Source organism: Podarcis muralis, chromosome 8 (assembly GCF_964188315.1).
Source record: "Podarcis muralis chromosome 8, rPodMur119.hap1.1, whole genome shotgun sequence".
In the NCBI taxonomy this organism is placed as follows: domain Eukaryota; kingdom Metazoa; phylum Chordata; class Lepidosauria; order Squamata; family Lacertidae; genus Podarcis; species Podarcis muralis.
Window position 1 is genome coordinate 65,340,145 of NC_135662.1, and position 25,205 is coordinate 65,365,349.

Here is a 25,205-nt window from a genome sequence, read left to right on the forward strand (position 1 = left end):
TCTCACTTCCATACATCACTACTGGGAAAACCATAGCTTTAACTATATGGACCTTTGTTGGCAAGGTGATGTCTCTGCTTTTTAAGATGCTGTCTAGGTTTGTCATTGCTTTTCTCCCAAGAAGCAGGCGTCTTTTAATTTCGTGGCTGCTGTCACCATCTGCAGTGATCATGGAGCCCAAGAAAGTAAATGTTGTATTTTAACCTTGTTTTTAAAGATGTATTTCAATCAATTGTTTTTATATTTGGTGTTAGCTGCCCTGAGTCTTGACTGGGGAGGGCGGAGTATAAATAAAATTTATTATTATTATTAATGAGAGTGCAGCCTTATTTATCATGGCTGTAGAACTGTAGAGTTGGAAGGGACCACGAGGATCATCTAGTATAACTGCAATGCATGAAGCTTTCACCCAACATGAGATTAAGAGTCTCATCCTCTGCTGGTTGAACGATCCCTCAGGACTGTGATGCGGCCTGGTCCTTGTGCAAAGGCCTGCCTGCCCTAAGAAGTGTTGTGAGAGGAATGGCAACTGTGGCGGGGAAAGGGGACAGCACCCTAGTCCACACATGTCTTGGCACATATGCAGGTCACGTAGTACCTGCAGGTCCCTTCAGAGAGAGGCAAGCATAAGTGATGTACGAGGGTTGCATTGTTCTGGCTGTCATGGTTCTCTGGTGAAACAGGGCATGGAAAAGCTTCCTGCGACTTTAACTGGCATGTGCCTCTTAAGGTAAACGGACACCTGACCGTTAGAGCCAGTTGTGACTGACTCTGGGGTTGTGGCACTCATCTCGCTTTACTGGCCGAGGGAGCCGGCGTACAGCTTCCAGGTCATTTGGCCAGCATGACTAAGCCGCTTCTGGTGAACCAGAGCAGCGCACGGAAACGCCGTTTACCTTCCCGCAGGAGTGGTACCTATTCATCTACTTGCACTTTGATGTGCTTTTGAACTGCTAGGTTGGCAGGAGCAGGGACTGAGCAACGGGAGCTCACCCCGTCTCATGGGGATTCGAACCGCCGACCTTCTGATTGATGTGCCTCTTGATGCTGGCCTATTTTTTAAAAAATGTCAAGTTGCATGTTCCTTGCCATTGTCATACCTCTGATATCAGCCTGTATACATTCCTAAAATGATGAGCAAATTTCCTTTCCCCCCCCTTTCTGTGTCATTGTCACAAGAAGGCTGGTCTGCCAAAGTTCATGAGAGGCCGGATAAATCTTGAGCACATTCTTTGTTCAAGCTGGCAGGCTTTTGATATATAACCTCTTGCCACGCTCGATCCATGTGGCTTGCAGTCTTTTGCATTTGCTTGCTTGGAGTTTGGATTTCGTTCAGGACTCGGGAATGATAAAAAATGAGGTACTGGTCAGCCCCGGCTGTCAAGCGGCTTTGAGTGACCCATTTAGTCATATGGGGGATACTACTAATGGCCACTTAGGGGAAGGATATATTCATCATATATATTCATCAGAGCTGCAGGATGGGGCAGAAGATTTAACCAGCTTCTCCTCTCTCACATGCTGTGAGTTCTCTTTCTCTGTGTGTATCCTCCTTCCCTGGCAGCTATTTAAATAGGGCAAACCAAAACCACCCTAATCTGACATTGGAGCTGCTTTATAGGCCAGGAGCTGTTCGTTTGCATGTGGTTGTTACTTCAAACCCTCTCAGTGCCCTCCTCACCTCTACAAAATGGCGGGAGGGCTGGAGATCCCCTGCCACAAAAGCCACCGTACACAAATAGTAGCTCCCTTTGTCCAGCAGATACCACGTAGCTGGGAGCTCATAGCAGATCTGGGCTGAAAATCATACCATGGACACGGATAGTCAACCCCAAAATTTCTGGCTATCAATATATATGATGGCCATATAATGAAGAGGGCATGGAGAGTTGTCCCGTCTCCCATAATCTCCAGTCCTGTTTCCACAGCCACAATCTCTTCATGTCTTTTGCTTCTTAAGTTTCCAGATAGAGACCTAGTGAAACCCTCAAGGTTCAGATATGGTCCTTGGACTGCCAGTGCCTGCTCCTTCCTCTAATTCCAAATGTGTAAGAGATAGATTGTAGATGGCGATGGAGACCCATGCTGAAAGACACATAAACCAATGGGTACACCTTTATATTAAGATGTAATGTCATTAAGTTCAGGACACTTCAAAAGAAGTCAGAAACCATCTAAGGGACAACTGAGGACCAGCCCTGAGTTCAGAGAGCTTCAAATCAAGCCATTCCCATTACTGATTTAAGTAAAATTACAGTGTTTTTGTTGTAAAATGAGTGATAGATTCTTAGTTTAGAGCAGGGTTTCCTAGCTGTTTTCAAACTACAACTTCCATCATCCCTAGGTAGCAGGACCAGTGGTCAGGGATGATGGGAATTGGAATCCAAAAAACCCCCTGGAGACTCGAGTTTGAGAAACACTGGTTTACGTTCTGCCTTTATTAAACTGCTGTTAAGCTACGGGACCCTGAAATTAAGAAGAAAAAAGCTTCAAAGTGAAGTGAGGAAGATTGGAAGGAAAAACACACTGCCCATACTATGTTGCCAGACTCTACAGATATAAACAGTGTTATGTTCCATTCTGTATGCAAATTGAACTGCGTCAGATCATTTTACCACAAGAGATGTACATTTGATATTATATTTCTTACTTTCTCACAGATTCTTCCTGGCTTGTTCCTTGGAAATTTTAAAGGTAAGTTCAGTGTCATTAGCAGTCATAGTGCCCAACCACATTTTGCTTCCAAACTTTGTGTCTCTCTGTGTGTGACAGCTTTGTCTAGGCTTTGTCTGGGCTTGCCATACGTCAGGAAAATTACTGACATGTCCTGGTTTTTGGGTGTAAAAATGGCATGGGGGGGATTTGCCGAATTGGGAAAAGGTAAGGGAAAACATGGATGTATCACTATTTGGGGGGGAGGTCTTCCTAAAAAAAGCTCAACATGAATGTCAGAAATTTTACTTTTACTTTGTCTCTCCCAAACTTTGGATGGTTCTTCCAAGGCACGAGTAGGAAAACTGTGGCCCTCCTGTTCTTGTTGGACTACCCGTCAGGCCAAGCTACCGTGGCTGATGTCACGGATGATGGGAATTGTATTCTAATAAAAGCCATAAAAAACCACAGGTTCCTTGCCCCCTGGCCAACAGTTGCTTATGTGATAGAGACACAAGTCTCTACCTAAACCTGTCTGGTTTTGTGATCATCACCACTAGGCTTTCAAGTGGGGTATCTGCCCACTCCTCCCCCTTTGGTGCAGAGTATATTGCCACAGCCCATAGAGTCTTGTATTTGAAGCTAGCATGGTGCACACTCCAAAATCTGAGGAAGGCAAATTCGGGCTTGCCCAATTAAAAAAAGAAAAGAAAAACAGGTCATGGGACAGCGCCCAGCAGGCTCTCACAGAACAATATGAAGAAGCTTTGCTGAGTGGCAAGTCTGGTTATAGTCCCCATTGCCTGAAGAGAGGGAGCTGCAGGAATGATAGTTCCCCACATCTGTTCCATACGATACGACGATACTCTTTATTGTCCTTGTCCCATACAGAACAACGAAATTGAAAAATCTACATAAGACATTCAAAAACCAACAAGCCTGCTATCCCAGCTATCCCAACCTAGTTAGCCCTGTAAAAACTCTGATACCCCATTTTTAAATGCAATATACTCCCATACAGACTCCTTACAATGCATTTAAAACCAAAATTGCATTTGGGTAGAAACTATTCCTCAGGCGGCTAGTCCTAGTCTTTATAACCCTGTACCTTCTTCCAGAAGGCAGAAGCTGAAAGAGATCATTTCTGGGGTGCGCACTATCACTGCTATCACTGCTACCTACTCATTTTGGTCTTTAGCTACCCTGCTTTCCTCAGCTCAACACAGCCTTTGTAGACATTAGCTGAGGAATGGATGAATGAGGCCCATGCTGTAAGTCTGAGACACAGTAGTATGTGAAATGGTACTCTAGGGGCAAGCTCAGCATCTGGTACCACAGAAGTATAAGGTAAGGGACCCCTGGATGGTTAAGTCCAGTCAAAGGCGACTATGAGGTTGTGGCGCTCATCTTGCTTTCAGGCTGAGGGAGCCGGCGTTTGTCCACAGACAGCTTTCTGGGTCATGTGGCCAGCAGGAGTACACCGCTTCTGGTGCAATGGGTCACCACGACAAGTGCCAGAGTGCATGGAAATGCTGTTTACATTCCCGCTGCAGTGGTACCTATTTATCTACTTGCACTGGTGTGCTTTCGAACTTCTAGGTTGGCAGAAGCTGGGAGAGAGCAATGGGAGCTCACCCCGTTGTAGGGATTCGAACCGCTGATCTTCCGATCGGCAAGCCCAAGAGGCTCAGTGGTTTAGACCACAGCACCACCCTCTCCCCTGCATGGGCCACATAGCTCAAGCATGATCTGTAAGGATCATAGAACTGTAGAGTTGGAAGGGAACCCAAGGGTCATCTAGTCCAACACCCTGCAGTGCAGAAGTTTGGAAGCTTTTACTTCTGTTTTCAATTAACCACAATTTATGTATTGGCCAAACCTCAACAAACTGTGGTAAGGCTTGACTCCGGTTTCCTGAAATAAGCCAACTTCAGATTGCAGTTTACGGAGTTGGCTTGTTTCATTAAACTGTTCAATAATCCATTGCTCAGATTAAGCTCAGTTTAAATTCTGATGTAATGGTAAACTTCCAGCCTCCTTTCCCAGATTTGTTCATTCAATTCATGTAGTTTAGTATGATATGTGACTAATGTTGGAGTATTTGCACCGACACCAGTGTCAGACTGTGCGTTAGTAGAGATTTTAATTTTTAAAAGTGAGATTGAGAAGCTTTCCCTTTTCACCTCTGCCCACAACCATTTTAAGGGAAAATGAGATGACGATGGCAAATCCTATGTCAACATTACTTCTTTTTTGCTCTAAAGTTGTAGTGGGCCATGGTACAGTTTCAGCCTCGTGACAGAGGAATGGCGTTTTCGAACAGGTAAAGACCAGATGGCGCGGGTGGCGCTGTGGGTTTAACCATCCAGCTCCTGCCAACCTAGCAGTTCGAAAGCACGCAGTGCAAGTAGATAAATAGGTACTGCTCCAGAGGGAAGGTAAACAGTGTTTCTGTATGCTGCTCTGGTTTCTGCAGAAGGAGCTTAGTCATGCTGGCCACATGATCCGGAAAAACTGTCTGCAGAAGCGGACAAATGCCGGCTCCCTTGGCCTGTAAAGCGAGATGAGCGCTGCAGCCCCAGAGTCGTTCGCGACTGGACTTAATTGTCAGGGGTCCCTTTACCTTCACCTAAAGTCTGGATGGGCGGCAAGGAAGAGATGGCAGGATTAGACACTGTTGCCAACTGCATCCCAAACCACACCTTGTGACAGTAGCACTGCTGAAGTTCATACCTGAAAAGGATCATGCTACAGTTCCAAAACCAGGCCCCAAACCAAAGAGTTGTGTAACCTTGACAGCACTATGTTTTTATCAGGTTTGACTAAAAGCTTAGCCCCTTTATTGGTTCAGTGCTTTGGCAGTTGACAAGAATGTGTCATTTGGGGAATGTAAATAAACGATTAAATGGTGGATAAAGAATAAAACTGGTGAACATGGGAAGAATGTAAGTAATGTGGATTAAATAACACGGTGGTGTGGTTTTGCGTTTGTGAGAAACAAACGTACAAACTGATTTGAGGTTCGTCGACTGTAACACCGAGACCTTGGTGGCTAAAGGTTGAATACACCCAGCGCGGCGAAACCGAGACCTGGTATCTGTTTCCCAATTTGGTTCTTTTTAGATTTCTCCCTCTGTGATTGAGTCGAGGCAAAGAGAAGCTGGCTGATATTGCAGAGTGAGTCAGCACTTAACCACCGACTTCGAGCTGTGCAGTTTTTCTGCCTTGCAACCTCTGCTGGCTGCTGCATCAGTTGGCCTGTGAAGTGTTGTCCACTGTTTCTATGGAGGCGATATATAAATGCTGGTGGTTAAGCTGTGGCAGTTTAATCCTTCAGCAAGCTGCCCGTTAGTTCACCAGGACGACTGCTGGGAACTTGTCCCAATTCAGCAATAAGATCTACAGTTGGTTGTGTTTCGGCATGCTAAGTGGAACGCAACAGGCCAATTTCTAAATAACTAACTCCTCTTGTCTTGGTTGTTCTGGACTTAAAATGTAAGATGGCTACATTTGAAAGGCCTCTTTTTAACTGCCATGGTTTTAACTCCTCACCCCAGCTATTGGCTCCCCCAATGTTCCACTGGAATTACTGATATTTCAAGTCTGGATCACGTTTATCCTTAGGCAGTGTCCAACTGACATAAGGGAAATCTTGAATGGAGAAATGTTCTAAACTTTATTCTATGAGATGTAAAAAATGGCATATTCTGCAGCATGTATATAAGTCACAAAACTCCAAAACAAAGTAGGCCTCGAGTGAACGTGTTTGGGGAGGGCGTTCTATAGTCAGGGCACCATGAGGGGGAAAAGACCCTGTCACTGGTGGCGCTCCCCCTCAAAGATGTGGCACCCAGCTCTTATTGTCAGAAAGTTCTTCCTGTTCTTTAGTCATAATCTCTTTCCTTGTAACTTGGATCCATTGGTTTGGGACCAGGAGAAAGCAAGCTTGCTCCATCCTATGTGTGACAGCTCTTCAGATATTTGAAGATATCTAAAGGGGTAGAAAGATGAGAGAGTTGGTTTCTTCTGGTCTCTCCACATGAAACTGGAATCTACTCATAACATGCTCCTCCACCTACCTCAAGGCCACCAAATAACACAGCAACAAAACAAAACAAAGCTTTGTAACATAAAAAACCTGCCATCGCCTTACTGAGTCAGAGCATTTACCATCTAGCTCAGAACAGTCTACACAGTCTAGACTCTGTGCTGTCTGATGATGGCTCTCCTTGGTTGCATTCAGACAGGAGTCTTTCTGAGCCTTGCCTACAGGAGCCGGGAGTTGAACATGGGTCCTTGGGAGCATTCAAAGCACATGCCCTACAACCAAGCCGTGGTTCTATCTGTACTTTCCATAGACTGTAAATCCAAGCTGCCCACAAATCCAAAGTTGATATTTGCTTGGTAGGAGAGAAGCATACGTCTATTCAAAACACCAACATATACTTCAAATGTTGAGTGTTGCCAGAACCTAGGCAAGATTTGTAGATTTCTGGGTATGGTCTATAAACACATGAGGTCACTGCCTTGCTGAAGGTCAACAGGCTTTGGTCTGGTCAGTGCCTCAGTGGGTCACCACCACTTAGAGCCTATGTACCGCCCGGTTTCGAATCTTCCATTCCTGGGTAAGGTGATTGAGAGAGCGGTTGCGGAACAGCTTGGTAGGTTTCTGGATGAAACATCGGCTCTGGATCCATTCCAGTCCGGCTTCCGCGCTGGTCATGGGACCGAGACGGCTCTGGTCGCCTTAACAGATGATCTCCGTAGGCAGCTGGATCGAGGCAGGTCGGGGCTGCTGATTCTTCTAGACCTGTCAGCAGCCTTCGACATGGTCGATCACGAACTCCTGGACCACCGCCTTGCCGACGTGGGGATCCAGGGCACAGCCCTTCAATGGCTGCGCTCGTTTCTCTCTGGTCGGGGACAGAGGGTGGTGCTTGGGGGGGAATTGTCATCCCGCCACTCCTTGGTGTGTGGAGTGCCTCAGGGTGCGATTCTCTCCCCGATGCTTTTTAACATCTTTATGCGCCCCCTCGCCCAGCTTGTCCGGAGTTTTGGGCTGGGCTGCCATCAGTATGCTGATGACACCCAACTCTATCTGTTGATGGATGGCCATCCTGACTCGGCCCCAGACACACTGATCAGATGCTTGGAAGCTGTGGCTGGATGGTTACGTGGGAGCCGGTTGAAGTTAAATCCTTCGAAGACAGAGGTCCTCTGGCTGGGACGGGACGATATGAGATTGAGGGGGCAACTCCCTTCTCTTGCGGGGGTACAATTAATGCCAGCACCGTCCGTTAAGAGTTTGGGTGTAATCTTCGATACCTCCCTCTCCATGGAGGCGCAGATTGCAGCTATAACAAAGGCGGCATTTTTTCATCTCCGCCAGGCTAAGCAGTTGGCTCCTTACCTCTCTCGCCCTGACCTAGCCACTGTGATCCACGCGACGGTCACCTCCAGACTGGATTATTGTAACTCGCTCTACGTGGGCTGCCCTTGAGACTGACCCAGAAACTCCAGCGGGTGCAGAATGCCGCAGCAAGACTCCTTACGGGGTCTTCGCTGCGAGATCACATTCATCCGGTGCTATACCAGCTGCACTGGCTCCCGGTGGAGTACAGGATCAGGTTTAAGGTGCTGGTTTTAACCTTCAAAGCCCTATACGGCCTAGGACCCTCGTACCTACGGGACCGCCTCTCCTGGTATGCCCCACAGAGGAACCTACGGTCTTCAAATAAAAACATCTTGAAGGTCCCAGGCCACAGAGAGGTTAGGCTGGCCTCAACTAGAGCCAGAGCTTTTTCGGCTGCGGCTCCAACCTGGTGGAACGCCCTGTCGCAAGAGACAAGGGCCCTGCAGGACTTGACATCTTTTCGCAGGGCCTGTAAGACAGAGCTGTTCCACCAGGCCTTTGGTCAGGGCGCAGCCTGACTCCCTCCTTTGGCAATCTCTACAAAGCTTTAGTCTATGGTTGCCATCAATTTGTATTTTAAGTAATTTTTAGAATGTATTTATAATGTTGTACTGTTTTAGTGTTGTTAGCCGCCCTGAGCCCGGCTTCGGCTGGGGAGGGCGGGATATAAATAAAATTTATTATTATTATTATTATTATTATTATTATTATTATTATTATGTGTATGTTGACTTGGGTTTCCATGCAGAAGAAAGGTATGGTACAAGTGTAAGAAAATATACAAATAAGTGAATAAATAAGAACATAAGGTCCTGCTGGATCAGTGGCCCATCTAGTCCAGCAGCGAAGCCCACAATATTATTATTATTATTATTATTATTATTATTATTATTATTATTATTATTATTACAAGGAGGACTCTCAGGCATATACCTCCACATGTGGTGGTAATGTCCCAAAATCCATCTCTTCTGGATATCATTCATACAAGAAATATGTAAAATAACAAAGCAAGTGTTAGAAGTCACCCCAGAACTGGCCCTACTCAACATCTTCCAAGACAATAATGCCCACTCATAACACAAAGAGCTCATAAACCACCTACTCTCAGCAGCCTGAAGCATCATAGCCAGACACTGGAGAGACCTGTCAGGAGTAAGCATAGACCAATGGTACCAAATAGTATGGGAAACAGCCTTATTAGAAAAACTCACCAACAAACTGAAACTGACACGGGGACAAATAGAAGAAGACGCCTTCACCCCGGTTTGGTTCCCCTTTATCACATACACAGCCCAACAAGACAACGACAAGAACCCGCCGACAGCATTCAAATCTGTCTGGCTAACCTGATCCACACACACACACACACACACCCCACTCACACACAAAAGCAGGTTTCACTAGAGCCAATCAAAGACAACCAACCACACCCTAGGCCAACCTCAGCACCAAAGGAATACAAGTGAATAGTAAAGAGAACTTGCTCAAGTGACACTGACACAAAACCTCACACATACACTAAGTAGAATAGAAGCATTGCCACCGGACCCCACCCCCACTCAACAGTCCCCCTCCACCTCTTCCCCCCTTTTCATCCTAATGTAACACAAATGTCTTAACAAATGAAACTGATCTGTAGAAAATGTAACCTGGAAAAAGGGGCATTGCACATACTTTTGTAAACCAAGAAATGTTTAATAAAAATATATTAAAAACAACAAGGAGGAGGACTCTCCTTGCTCCTGCAGTTCCCAGCAAATGATTTTCAGAAGCATCTGTGTCCAAACAGTAGAGGCAGCCAACAGGGTTAGTAGCCACTGATAGTCTTATTGCCCATGAATTCTTTCCTGCAGAAATCTTCAGTGCATGTATTTTGAGTGTCATTTTACAGTACGGTATATAGGAGGTAAATAGGAGGCTAGCAATACCTTTACTGAAAAGCAAATGACAGCATGAGTCTATTTCTAGGTTTTGACCTATAAAGTCTTAAACAACCTATGGCCTTTTTTTGTGAAGTTAGGAGAGATCCTCACCAGGTCCTCTGGGGGAGAGCTCAGTAGCTCGTGATGTGGGTGCATTTAGGACTTAAAATGTTAAAATCAGTACCTTGAATTGAGCCTGGAAATGAACCAGGAGTCAGTACCACTGGCCTAGAATTCACTCCCCCCCCCATATACTTTGACGTCTAATGTACGATTTTTAAGGTCGTAATTGGTGATAAATCTAGATTCCGCCCCCCTCTATTCTCCTCATTGTGACATGAATTGTTAGTTTAAATGATTAAGAAGATGAACTGATCATCTACAAAGCAGCACTTTCCATTGAATGAACTGCTTTTGGGGCTCGTGGTTTATAATGGGAGATGCCAGGGATTTCCCCTTCTTCAGAAAACATCCTTCTCCAGTTTATGCGTTCAAAAGCTTTTCTATGCCCCCCCCCCCCCGGCACAGAGATGCTGTGATTGGGGACAAAGATTGTGACTGCTGAATTTTGAGCTATTCTGCATCTTTTAAAGGTGCCTGAGCCAATTGGTGTTACGGTGACAATTCTCGTGATCATATATGTCTGGTTGTAAAAGAGCCATTGACTTCCCCCAAAAAGAACTCACCCAGCACAATCCATTTATAGCGTTTATATCTTCCTGTCCCTTTAAGGAGCTCAAATCGGCACCCATTGTTCTCTCCCCACAATACTCCAGTGAGGTAGGTTAGGCTGAGAACTTCATTCCTGAGTGGGGATTTGAACCTGGGTCTCTGCCGTCTTACTCCCAGCACCCTAGTCAGCACAGCACACTGTTGTTGTTGAAAGAAGAAGAAGAGGAGGAGTTTGGATTTGATATCCCACTTTATCACTACCCGAAGGAGTCTCAAAGCGGCTAACATTCTCCTTTCCCTTCCTCCCCCACAACAAACTCTCTGTGAGGTGAGTGGGGCTGAGAGACTTCAGGGAAGTGTGACTAGCCCAAGGTCACCCAGCAGCTGCATGTGGAGGAGCGGGGAAGTGAACCTGGTTCCCCAGATTACGAGTCTACTGCTCTTAACCACTACACCACACTGGCTCTCTTAAGACCATTAAGTAGCCAGTCAGTGCTTCTGTGTGGCAGCAGATGCTCAGGAAAGCTTCTCTTCTTTGTAGCTCAGCAATCCACTGCTAATAGGGAGAGGAGCACATTTCAAAATTATGCTTTTTGTGGTGCTATTTGATAATTGAGTTAAATATGGCTCACCGTGCTAATGGCTTTTCCTCCCTGGTCTCCTTTTCCACAGATGCTCGTGACACCGAACAGCTGAAAAAGAACAACATAACGCACATTCTTTCGATCCATGACAGCGCCAGGCCCATGCTGGAGGTAAGGGAAGAAAGTTGGTACAGCTTGAGCCATCATCACTTCCCTCGCCACAGCCTTCTCTTAAGCTCCCCGTTACATTACTCCATCACGGTGTTTTAAACTTGCCTTGTACAGTGGTCAGTGCATCGTGGGCACTGTCACCTGGCTTTCACCTGATCAGTCAGCCTTGGCTTCCTCCCCCCTCCCCCGCCATTGGTTGTAGATAAGCAGGACAAAGCGAAAAGAGTCCCTTGCCAGAGCCAGGGCTTTTTCGGACGTGGCCCCGATCTGGTGGAACGCTCTGTCCCAAGAGACTAGGGCCCTGCGGGACTTGACATTTTTCCGCAGGGCCTGCAAGACGGAGCTGTTCCACCAGGCCTTTAGCCAAGGCACAGTCTGACCCCCTCTCTCCTTCTGCAATCCTCATAGAACTCTAGCCCAATGGTTGCCATTAATTTGACTCTGAGTTGATTTTAGAATGAGTTGATTTTAGAATGTATTTCAATTAATTGATTGTGATTTTATGTAAACTGTGTTATTTTTACTGTTGTTAGCCGCTCTGAGCCTGGCTTTGGCTGGGGAGGGCTGGATATAATTATTATTATTATTATTATTATTATTATTATTATTATTATTATTATTGAGTCTTTAATGATCAAAGCAAAAGAACAAAGCATAATGGTGTTCCCACTTCCCCCTAGTCACTTCTGTCTTGGAACCTGATCTTGCAACCACCCCTGTTTTTGTATCGCCACCTTATCTGCTCTACGTGACCTTGGACTGATAGGCTGGACACTTTCCAGCCAGAGAGAGTCTGTTAGATCTCTCTCTTCCAGTTCTTCTTCACCTTGCTGTCCACCTCCCAGTTCGCCCCAACTTTTGTCTTCAGAACTATGCCCCTCTGCAAACCACCGTTCCAAATCTATACTGTTCCACTGCTCCTGGGCAGCTTCAGGATCCTGGTCAGGAGCAGGGGGAGGCTCCCAGTTGCCCTCACAGTTTGCTCACCGACTTCCCAGGTTCAGCTGGGAAACGCAATCTATGGGTCCATTCAGACTTCCCCTTCTCTCCCCTCTTTTCCCCAGGGGAAACCCAATCTTTAGTGCTGAATTGGAGCAATTGTTTGATGGCGGAGCAATATCCTGGACAACGGATGATGCAGAAGCTCTCTCCCCCATCTGTTTTCACAGGACTTGGGTTAGGATCCTTGGGCTGTGATAATCCATCTTGCTTGCTTGCAAGGGGGGTGGAGAGGCCTGTCTTTGGATGGCAACATTCGGAAAGGCTGAAATTTATGGCCAAGAGCATAATATCACAATTAAACACACACACACCCCGCCAGCAAGAAAGGTTTGCTCAGTTTGAAGGTCTAGGTTACACTGTGGTTATTTGGTATGTATCAAATTTGGCAAGCTTAATGGGCTGGGTTTATTCTTTCTTGACATATATTGCCATCCACTTGGAAAGTTGCCTTCAATTTTCTGTGATCGGCGACGAAGACTCCATCTGCACTATGCATTTAAAGCAGTATCATGTCATGTTAAACAGCCCTGACTTCCCCTACAGAATCCTAGGAATTTTAGTTTAAGGGTGCTGGGAGTTGTTAGGAGAACCCCCCCCCCCCCAGTTCCAGGGTCAGAGTCAGAATTCTCATAGTTCCCTGGGAAGAGGGGTTGATTGTTAAACCACTCTGGAAATTGTAGCTCTGCGAGAGGAATAGGAATCCCCTACACTCAGCACCCTAGAAAGGATTCTTCAGAGGAAGCCATGACTGGCATGATACTGCTTTAAATGTATAGTACAGGTGGATTGAATTGGATAGCACTGAGGTTAAAAATCAGTGGGATTTCTGGCATCTATTCTTTTTGGATGTGGATGTACACTTTTAAGAAGGTCCAAATTTAAAGGCACAAAGGCACTCTGACTAACATGTATGTCAGAGTTTACAGGGTAAATTTTCATAGTAAGTTCACATTTTACAAAACTGATGGGGGAAACACCATTCCACCTATATGCTTCCGGCAGGATAGTTTCACCTGAGTTGTGCATGTATATCTTCAAAAAATAGTCAATAAGACATTGACTTGGATTTGTTCCAGAATATAATAGGAATCATTGTTCACTCTTAATACTTTATGAATTGACTGAAGAAATCTGGGAGGCAATTTTATTTTTCTTTAGTTACAGGATGCAGTTGACCTCTTCACAGCTGCAATTCTGCGGGGAATGGTTCTGTAAATTTCATCACACCTTGATCCGTTTTATCAATTTACTGTCAGATTTGTGGCTTTTAAGATTGAGAGGTTTCATAGTACAGGCTAATTAAATGTTTCTCTGTTTTGAATTTGAGATTTTTCTGTGTGTGAAGCACTGTCGGATTTCATTTGATGGGTTGATCAGTTTCCCTGTTACTAAGCACATTTGAATTTTAATTCTTATTCTCCAAGCTGAGGGCAGGACACCCCCCTGCCTCTTCTGTAGTCTGCGCCCTCATAGCGTTAAAGAATCAAACACAATCGTGATCTGAAAGCAACTGCTTGGAATCTGGGGAAAGCCCGGGTTCCACTGATCTCTTCAGAAAAGCATTAGGTTTACTTGAAATGATTATTTTGACTTAGCCTGAAGAAGTTTTAGTTCAAGAATTTACCATTGGAGTTTTAATGTTTCTTATATTTTGGTTCTCAAGACCAGTAATTCAGTTGCATGAGGATCTGTTTTTGTAAGGCGAGGTCAATAGGAACAACGCTCAATGATGGTCAGGGCATTTCCGAAGCAAATTCAATCTTTTATTAGTGGTGGAATGGAACCTGTCCTGGTCGGTTAGTCTCTTGAGTTCGGAAACAATTGCACAATCCACCTTAGTTGGTTGCTTTCTTGTATTTGAATTTTACACAGCCTGTTTCCCTCATGTGTTTTCAACAAATATTTCAACGATAAAATAACGGCGAAATGGCTTTGCTTATTGCTGAAACTTTTGAATATTTTCAATAATAAAATGAGTCATGAGCATTTGTACTGTACTTGGGTGACTGCTCCTTAAAGCAACTGAAAGGACAAATAAACAAATTACTGGGGTTTTTTCCTCCCCTTCTCCCCCGAAGCGGTTCTTTAGCTGTACTGGGCAGAACTCTTGATAACCTCTTGTTGTGTTCGAGAAAACCTTGAGAAACCAACTGTTTCCTAATTAAGCCGTTTTGATGAAATGCCTCTCATTCGAAAGAGGTATGTCCACCCCTCATCTGTTGATGTGGCAAGTCAAAATAACACATGGGGTTTTTTTTTCTGGGCTAACCTGAAAGAACTTGCCAGGTGTTTGAGGGTTTTTATTTGCATCTTCCTTCAAAATGAGGTGCCCCGAGGTTTTGTTTTTGGCTCTTAAAGTGTTTCTTGGAAGCTGTCGTTGAAAGGTTTACATAAATTTAAATACCGAGAAGTTCAATGCCAAAAATAAGGCCTTTCTTTCTTTCTTTTTAAACTGCTTAATTTCAGCCTAGAAATTTGTGGTCATTTAGGACAGCTCAAAAGTCCTGATTGGTTATTGCCCTTTCCATTTAAAAAAGATGATGATTCATAAGTCTCCGAGAAGACAGGCGTCTAAGTTTTCAAAGTTTCTGAAGTCTCAAAGCAAACTTTCAAACGGGAGATTGGTGTTAGATCAGGGGAATCAAATATCTGATCCTAAATTTGTTTGAACAGCATGTAACTGATAGAATGTACTTAAAAGTAGATGGTTACATTTTCTTCTTTCACCACAAATTTAGAGTGCTTGGATTACTAGCTTAAAGAACTTGAATAAGTATTCTTTTCGCTAAGAATGTGTATATAAGAATGAAACAATTGGTTTAATGATCTTTAATGTGGACACTTGTTTCATTTAAGTTTCTTTGAAAGTAAAGAAATTACTCTTTGGCTTCATAACTTTTTTAAAAAATCTGTTGTTCAGATTCATTTATAGCAATCAAATGCAAGTTGCTATTGTACATTCTGGAGATTTTGATCTTACTATCCTGTGTTTTAAATGAACAAGAATTGGGACCTAGTTAAAAACAACAACAATTACTGAGTGGTCTGTCTCCTTCAGAATCAGAAGTGGTGTTATGTGGCTAACAAAATTGAGAAGCAGAATTTTCAAATTGTTGTCGGTTCTCAAGAGTGTTAAAACAGAGGCTAAAATACCTTTCTAAAGAGATAGCCAGCTATTCAGTTCCATGCCGTAGAAATGTTAAAGCATTTTCTTTATACAATTTTTATTTGTATTTTCTATATAAATGTAAATTGTGGGTTTCGTGAGCAAATCTGTTAACTAGCTTAAAATACGTATTGTCATGATTTTCCTGTTAACTGAAAACGAATACATGGGTTTGGAAAATCTGAAATATATGTAAAATTTGATGACAGCTTTTCTTTAAAATGCAAAATTGAGTGAGTAGTTTTTATCTGGCCAAAGCCCTGGTGAGGCAATTTACCTAGCATCAGAATTTTCCAGCATCTTGACCTCGTACCAGCATGATAGCTGTTAGAGTAATAAGAGCGAATATCAGACGTTCTGCAGAGCTGAACTCTTGCTTCTTTCAGCTTTGACAATCTTGAAATCTGAATACTTGCGCTAGTTTTGTTAACTCTCCCTTTGTATCGGTTTAACAGTTCACTTGACTTTCAGGGCCTAAAGAGAAATAAAAAAGCTTCTCTTTGTGGTTACTCTTGTCTGATGAAATAGAAAACTGAGAGGAAAATGAATTTATTGGCTTCCAATGCACGCCTTTTCGAAGGCACTGGAATTTGGAGAAATTGGCCTAGTTGTATTTTGACTGACTTTTGGTTTTTGTTGGTTGATGTCCCACTCTAGATATTATGCCAGCAACCCCATACCCTCCAACATGACGTCAGGAAAAATGAGAACACCATATTCCGGGGCCGCACTCCCACGTGAGTCATGTGACCTGCGCGAGATTGCAGTCCCAAAGAAAGCACTTTTTGGGACACTGCACCCAAAAAGTGCATTTTTGGGCACCACACAAGATCGTGCCCCCCCAAAAGCTTTTTTTTAAGACATAGTGCCCCAAAATGTGTGAGATAGTGTTTTTTGGGGGTGAGAGGACACCCCAAAATCACATGAGACCATGGTGCCCAAAATATCCACCATGCTCTCACAGGAAAAAAAGGATGTCCCTGGTTTTCTGGGACAGTTGTGGGGTATGCAACCCTGATGTAGTAAGTTTCAGGGTGAGGCTCTTGTCATGATGACCTGTGATAAGACAGATTTTTGTTACGGCACTGCTTAGAAAATACCTACACAAAATTGGGAATTTGCATGAAACTGCTCATGCCTGGTAACTATGTTTGATGCTGCTTCCCTCACCATACGTAAGTAACCCAATTTTTATGCCTCTATCCTGCTCTTTATATTGTCAAATTCAATGCAGATTGGATGAAGTTGCTCACAATACCACAGAACCATTGAAATTGGACCTGCAGGGGATGTGATTCAAAGACCAACTGGAATCAGCCGGGTCTTCCATTCACCCCACTGCTATGTATTCACCAGCCTTGCCTTTGATATTATCTGCACCTTGAATCAGTTACAGTGGTGGCTGTCGTTTCCCCTTTTCTCTTGCAGTCAGATTTCCTTTAATCATCCACACTTACCCACAAAACCCCCGATGAAGTCTGCTTGCATAATAAGCAGCAAAGTTTGTTGTTATTGAATGTAATGTATACATATCAAAAATAGGTAGATGATAGATAGATAGATAGATAGATAGATAGATAGATGATAGATAGAATATATGCACTAGAACAGTGGCTTGTTGACAATTGGAGGTCATTTTGGGAAAATTCTTAGACAGCTTGCATGAGGGTGTGCACAGGAAGGATTCTGCTTTTGCTCAACTACGACTGCAAAAAAAGCCCTGCAATATTGAACACATTGTGTGTGTGTGTGTGTGTGTGTGTGTGTGTGTGTGTGTGTGTAACAATTCTTGCAAATCGGGGAGGCTGAAGGCACATGGATCCACATGTGGTGGAACTGTAAAAAGATTAGACAGTTCTGGAAAATGATTTATAACAAGCAGAAGAAAATGTTCAAATGCTCCTTCCCTAAAAAGCCGGAAGCCTTCCTGCTAGGAATTATGGGTAATGAAATTCCCAAAAAGTTTAGGAGAGTCTTTATGTATGTTACAGTTGCTGCCAGAATTTTAACTGCAAAAGGCTGGAAGGGAGAAGATATCCCATCCAAATAAGACTGGCAAAATAAATTCAGAGAGTATGCTGAACTAGCAAGACTATCAGCGAGGTTACGAGACATTACAGATGAAAAAATTATCAGAGAGTGGGACATATATAGAGTTTATGTTAAAGAACATTGTCAAAATATTAATCTGTTGGCAGGTATTGATTGAACTTCTGTGGGTGAATAGGATAATATTAGAAGACTTAAAGTAAGTCAAACAACATGGAGAAAATAAAGTTAAGTGCGCATCCAAGAAATATAATCTGGGAACATAATGGGAAGATCGGAGGTCATGTTGAAATCAATTGCAAAAAGATGTAAAAAGAAAATAACTGAAGAACGAACGACTGTATAATTTTTTTCTTTTGTTACTTTTTATGCTGTCTTCAGCATCTAATGATAATTTCTGTTATACAATTTTCAATTAATAAAGCATGGAAGAGGGGGGGAACAATTCTTGCAAATCTTGTTTTTAAGCAGTGGCATTTAGATTGAAGCAGTAGAGCAGGTTTAGCATTCATAGCTAAAATAAGCGTAGACTTTAAGTATTGAACTTAAGGTAAAGGTAAAGGGACCCCTGACCATTAGGTCCAGTCGTGACCGACTCTGGGGTTGCAGCGCTCATCTCGGTTTATTGGCTGAGGGAACCGGTGTACAGCTTCCGGGTCATGTGGCCAGCATGACTAAGCTGCTTATGGCGAACCAGAGCAGCACACGGAAATGCCGTTTACCTTCCCGCCGGAGCTGTACCTATTTATCTACTTGCACTTTGGCGTGCTTTCGAACTGCTAGGTTGGCAGGAGCAGGGACCGAGCAATGGGAGCTCACCCCATTGCGGGGATTCGAACTGCCGACTTTCTGATTGGCAGGTCCTAGGCTCTGTGGTTTAACCCACAGCGCCACCCGCGTCCCTTAGCTGTGTGTTATAAGTGCAATGGCAGGGCTGTTCTTATGAGGATTTCTTACTGGCTCCATCAGTGGCAATTCTAACTGAAAGCTATCTTCTTGTTCTGAAGCAGTGCAACACTGAAGCCACTTCCAGGTGACTTGTGAGCATTGATTCTGATGCGTTTGCACAGTTTGTGGGGGGCTCACGTGGTACCCACTGTTCATTGAGCATTTGTTCATAGGCAGGTTACACGACTTCCCATCAAGTAGTTGTTACCTTGTAGTTTCCAATACATTTCTCCAGCACCAGCCTCATTGCAGAGAAGTCTAGTTTTGTGGGCGACGGGAATGGATTTGTTGCCCAAGCTATTGTGCAACCTGCATGTGGTGGAATCCCACACACAAAACAGGGAACAAATGAGAAGGGGAAGGCAAGAGTTTTGCAGGAGAGCATATGCTTTGCAAGCAGGAGGAGATGAATCTCTATGTGGGTCTGGAGGAAACCACTGCAAGGAACCCTAGGGCCATTGTGGTTCTCTCCTTATGCTGTTTGACTCCCAACTCCCATCAGCCTACAGCCAGCATGACCGGTGGTCAGGCTTGATGAAAGTTGTAATTCATCTACAGTGGTACCTCGGGTTACACACGCTTCAGGTTACAGACTCCGCTAACCCAGAAATATTGTTGTTGTTGTTTAGTCGTTTAGTCGTGTCCGACTCTTCGTGACCCCATGGACTAGAGCACGCCAGGCACCTCTGTCCTCCACTACCTCCCGCAGTTTGGTCAAACTCATGCTGGTAACCTCGAAAACCCAGAAATATTACCTTGGGTCAAAAACTTTGCTTCAGGATGAGAACAGAAATTGCGCGGCGGCAGTGGGAGGCCCCATTAGCTAAAGTGGTGCTTCAGGTTAAGAACAGTTACGGTTAAGAACGGATCTCCAGAATGACATAAGTTCTTAACCCGAGTTACCACTGTACATGTGGAGGGCACCATGTTGGCTACCCTGGCCTTGGAGCATCCTGGTGCCGTCCGGATGTTGATGGACTACTGTTCCCATCGTCCCATGCCATGCTGGCTGGGGCTGATGGAACCGAGAATCCAACAACACCTGGAAGCCACCATATTGGCTGCCCCTGCCCTAGAGCACCCTTCCCCAACCTGGTGCCCCCCATACGTTTTTGATTGTGCTGCCTGGTGCTCATGGGAGTTGTAGTCCAATTCATTTGGAGGATACCAAGGAAGGATCCCGTAGAGAGATGTCATTCTATATACGCAGCACTTAGCAAGATGGTCCCTTCCAGCACTACAGTTCTATGAGTCTTTAAGATTGGTCAAAGGTCTGTCTTGGTTTAAGTTGGCTTCCAGTGCGGAATGGAGTATCATCTTTGTGCCCAGCTTTTAAAGTTTCAAAGTTGTCTGACTGGCTGCTGTTGAAATGTTGGACTAGATGAGACTCTTCCATGAGTTATACGTATCTAGTGAAGCAATTTTCTTTAAAAAGATAATCTTTATTGATTTTATGATTACATACTATACATATACACATTAATTTACATTTACATTTACTCCTATGAGTTGACTTTCCTCCTTCCCTCTTCTGGCTTTTTAATGTCGTCTCTAAGTTTTTCGCATTGTCTTTATTGATTTTGTATATTGTTGTTCTTCTTTCAACTTTATCCGTACAGTGTCTATATACAAATAATTTTTTCTGTATGTATACATCTTGTTGTTTGTCTATATTCATTTACAGATACAATTAGTTACCTTGATTGTATTTTACATTTTAATTCATATTGTCATTAACATCCAATAAAGTTTCTTTTAATTTCCCATTATGAAATCAGTAGAATGGAAATAGTGAAGCAATTTTTAGCTTAGGTTTCTCTGTCTCTTTCTACCAAGACGCCCACTTCTAACTCTGTCTGAGATTGAATTATTTTGGTGAGGACTGATTAAGAATACGTTTTATTGTGGGGAGGGAAGGCTTCATTCAGCTCAGCACTGTAATAATCTTGAGAACGAAAACATCTATTAAAAAGTAATACCCATGCTGCACCGTTACTCTTTGCTTTCCATTACTTATTTAACTAATTCAGTATAGCACGGCAAATAGTAACAGCCTTCCCCAACCAACACTGAATGCACACTTACTTAATCTACCGTACATTCATTTTAAGAAAGCGGTAAGTTGTGTAAAATAGCACATTAGCAATTTATAGCATTGCAGGACAAACAAGACATGTTAAAATGACAAATGCAACAGAAGAGCTGGAGCTAATGTTTCCACCACCAAGATTCACTTTGACGCCTGGGTATGTGATGGTTCGTGATCGTGCGCCGATGAAACCAGGTCTTAAAATGGCTTCCCGGGAGCAGCACCAAGTGAAAGAAGACAGTCTTTGAATGTGTGTGCACTTTCTCTTCCTTGATATATTTATATTGTTTTTTTAATGCAGGGAGTGAAGTATCTGTGCATTCCTGCTGCAGATTCGCCCTCACAGAATTTGTAAGTATTTTTTTTTTTAATGGCAACACTAGACAAGTGAACTATAGACCTGGTACTGTTTGATATGGAATGCCTCCCTCTTGGATATGTAAATATCTTTGACTTCTTAACGACTCCATTTTCCTTTTTATTTTTACATGCAACAGGTGGCGGTATTCTGTGCTAATCCTACACAGAATAGTTTCGCTTAAGTTAATGGGCTGGTTTGTGTCCCTTCATTTCGTTGGCTCTACTCTGTGTAGAAGTTTGCTGGATACAGCCCTATGTCTAAAAGTACTGTTACTGGTGAGAGATAGGTGTAATGGTGGACTCTTTGACTAGGGAGATCTGGGTTCAAATGTCTATCTGTGCCATGAGGTTTCCTTGTTAGCTTTGAGCAAGCTGATGTCTCCTTATCTGCCATATTTCAAAAACACAAAAGTTGTTGAGCTTTTTAAAATTTTTGGCCAAAATCTCAAAGAAGAAGAAGAAGAAGAAGAAGAAGAAGAAGAAGAAGAAGAAGAAGAAGAAGTTGTTTAGAGCTATTTTTAAGGAAACTTGCCAAAATCTACACTTCTGACGTGTTGACATATGTCTGGATTTTCCTGGACATTTCAGTGATTTCCCCCCGAATGCTGTTTACGACGGCCAAATCCTGGCTGTGTCTGGGAATTCCAGATGTATGGCAGCCCTAAGGTTGTTGGGAGGATAAAAGGAATCAGTGCTCCTGGAAGAGTTATGCCAGGATAGAAAAGTGGTAGATAATGGGAATCAGAAACATGGTGTCTGTGAGCCTGACTACAGTCTCCTAAAACAGGTCTATACCAGTGTTTCCCAACCTTTTTTTGGGCAAAGACACACTTGTTTCATGAAAAAAATCTCGAGGCACACCACCATTAGAAAATGTTTAAAAAATTAACTCTGTGCCTATATTGACTACAGTGGTGCCTCGCAAGACGAAATTAATTCATTCCGCAAGTCTCTTCGTCTTCTCTCTCTCCCTCCCTCCCCGCCACCCCGCTCTCGTAACATGACAAGCCTGAAACTTGTGTGAACACACGAAACGCTGTCTGGCTTTTCCAGTATAGCGTGTCTTTCCAAACAGGTCCTGGAGAGAGAGGAGTGGCACCACTTCTCTTTTCTTTTTCCCCAGCAAGCTGCATGAACGCGATACAGTTGCATTGTTCAGTCGTGCAGACGTAAGAGTAGCGATGCACGGTTTCCCATAGGAATGCATTGAAAATCAATTAATGCGTTCCTAGGGAAACCGCCTTCAAACCAGGTCCGGGGACAGTCTGTCCCCCGACCTCTTCTGAAGGCTGGCGGGGGGCGAAAGTCTTTGCTCCCCCCCTGCCTTCAAAAGCTGTCCGCCCAGGCTTCGCGGACCTCTCCGCAAGCAGCGGCAGCGCTGCCGCCCGGCATCGGGGCATGGCCTATGTGGGGCACGTTACAGTCCCGTGACGTCAGCGCCACGCAGGCAGCCAGGCAGGCAGACGGCGAGAGCCCCGCGCTGGGCGGCCTCTCCTCGCCGCCGCTGCCCCGCCTCTCGTCGCCCGACTCGCCCGCCTCCCTCCCACGGCACACCAGGCAACGTCTCGCGGCACACTAGTGTGCTGCGGAACACCGGTTGGGAAACACTGGTCTATACAACTGGAGATACACCAAGCCAAATGCAGCCAAATGTTCTAAAAAAACCCTTTCTTTCGTTGCCTCCTACCTAGAAATGCAATAATTGGGAAGGGGAGGAGAGGAGAGAAGAGATTGTCATGCACCTCGCAGGCCACAATAACTGGCTGGGGGAGCTGCATTTGAGTTGCCAGTTCTCAGGTTGGGTTGACCATGAAAAGGGGCTTTGGGCTACCTTGACTCTGAAGAGTACAGTGGTACCTCAGGTTACATATGCTTCAGGTTACAGATGCTTCAGATTGCAGACTCCCCTAACCCAGAAATAGTACCTCGGGTTAAGAACTTTGCTTCAGGATGAGAACAGAAATTGCACAGCAGCGGCGTGGCGGCTGCGGGAGGCCCCATTGGCTAAAGTGGTACCTCAGGTTAAGAACAGACCTCCAGAATGAATGAAGTTCTTAACCCCAGGTACCACTGTAATTGCATCAACTTTACAAGAACACTTGGACAGGAACCAAGTTTTTCTTCTCGTCTTCACTGTTTATGCGTATGGGAGGTGAGGAGGGAGGGGAGCTTCAGCCACTTCCTGATAATTTGTTTTATAGAGAAACAAAAGTAGTTTCAAAGGGCCTGCCTGGTGCCTACGGAAGGAAATGTAGCGCTGCCTTTTTCTCTCAGATCAAAGCACTGCCTCTTTGGCCTGATGCTTTCGAGAGATATTTTTAGTAGATTTGCTTCTCTCATGCAACAGAGAGATCCCAAATATCTTGAAAAACGAGTTGATTGATTATTTCAGTTCATGTTGGGAATAATGATCTGGGGAGCAATATTTGAGCACCTTTTCTCTTTTCATGGTTTTTGTTGCTTATATAGTTCCATTTATGCCCATAGAGCCTCACAGAGTTGTAACAGTATTGAGAGAGGCTGAAATTGACACTCCCTATATCTGCTGATCTGAAGATACAGTGCCATACCCTGCTGGTTTACTGGTGGTTCCCAAGGGTTCTAATGTGGCTTAGGGAACTGGATCAGGCCAGCAGACCAGATTCTCTGTCCCCTAAATCTATCCCCCACCTCGGGCTAAATATAACAGGTTGGCAGGAACTCCTCCTGTTCAATTATGTGGCATTACAATGACATTGAGTGATGCAGCACTTTAGAGTCCCAACCATCAGCTGCTCACTGGGACGTCAAAGCACCATGTTGGGTTCTTTAGGACAGTGTTTCCCAACCTTTTTTGGGCAAAGGCACACTTGTTTCATGAAAAAAATCTCGAGGCACACCACCATTACAGCCCCGTGACGTCAGCGCGCAGCGTCACGCCGGGAGGGACGCACGAAAGTGTAAGTTTCAATTTTCCCCCCTCCCCCTTGCCTTCCTTCTGTGCCAACTGCCAAAAAGCCAAGAAAAAAGCCAAGACTTTAGGGCAGCAGGTCGACACGGAAGAAGCTCCTACCTAAGGACAGGTGCGACGGCCGTGTCCTTTTCTGCCACACTTGGCAGCCCTGCCTCACGGTCGTGACTCCCACCCTGATTTCTCCCCGCAGGTCGAGCGGCACAGGCAGCCCAATGTGTCCAGCCCAGACACAAGCCCCGCTTCCCCACTCTAGATCCTGAATGCGACCAAGTGCTCTGGACTCCCGAGCAGGGTGGGAAAGAGGACTCGCATCTGGTAGCCTCCGGGCTCCTCGCCTGCTCGAGGGATGGCATTGCACGCAAGCTGCCGGCCGTCGCCATCGCCGCCCCCTCATGCGAGTGGACCTGCCCGGAGTGGTGGGCCGGGGGAGGCTTGCTCTCTGTGGGGATGTGGCCCGCACGCGCGGCCCCGCTAACTCCTGCCCAGGGCTGAGCTCCTTACCCGCAATCTCGGTCTCGTGCACGCGGATCCCACTTATTCTGAAGCTCTCGCCACTAGCCGGGGCTCTCACACCGTGCCAGGGCGAGGCGGCGCGGCCCACTGACGTCATCGCGGCTCGCCGCCGCCCTCGACTTCCCTGTTCCCTCCCCTCCCTCGGGTCGCCGTGGTTACCGAGGACTGCAAGCTGCTCGGGCGAGCGTGGGGCATTAAGTGGGAGAAGGAAAATTAAAATTAAAACTCGCCTGAAGGCCGCCTCTCCGGATACAGTGGTGCCTCGCAAGACGAAATTAATTCGTTCCGCAAGTCTCTTCGTCTTGCGAGTTTTTCGTCTTGCGATGCACGGTTTCCCATAGGAATGCATTGAAAATCAATTAATGCGTTCCTAGGGAAACCGCCTTCAGACCAGGTCCGGGGACAGTCTGTCCCCCGACCTCTTCTGAAGGCTGGGGGGGGGGACAAGGGCTTTTCTTCCCACCCCCAGCATTTTAAAAAACCCCGGGACAGCGGAGGACTTCTCCGCTGTCCGGGGCAATCTTAAAATGCTGGCGGGCGGCATTTTAAAATCGCCCGGGACAGCGGAGGACTTCTCCTGTTAAGTCGTGGGTTGACATAGCAGCCGGCACAGCGATTTCTTCAAGTAGCTCTTTATTCTGGTAAGCTGGAATAGAACTGGCAGTGAACAGCTCAGCCGGCCTGTATTTATAGGCAGCCGGCTGTCAC

At 45.0% G+C, this 25,205-nt stretch overlaps 1 protein-coding gene across 1 annotated transcript in view; it reads left to right on the forward strand.

Moving 5' to 3' along the window:
• DUSP22 (dual specificity phosphatase 22) overlaps nt 1-25,205 on the forward strand; it is a 91,514-nt gene that overhangs the window by 41,765 nt on the left and 24,544 nt on the right. The window contains exons 2-4 of the mRNA XM_028737845.2: nt 2,661-2,694; nt 11,335-11,417; nt 20,973-21,022. Of these exons, the coding sequence (XP_028593678.2) occupies nt 2,661-2,694; nt 11,335-11,417; nt 20,973-21,022 (167 nt within the window). The remainder of the gene's footprint in view (nt 1-2,660; nt 2,695-11,334; nt 11,418-20,972; nt 21,023-25,205) is intronic.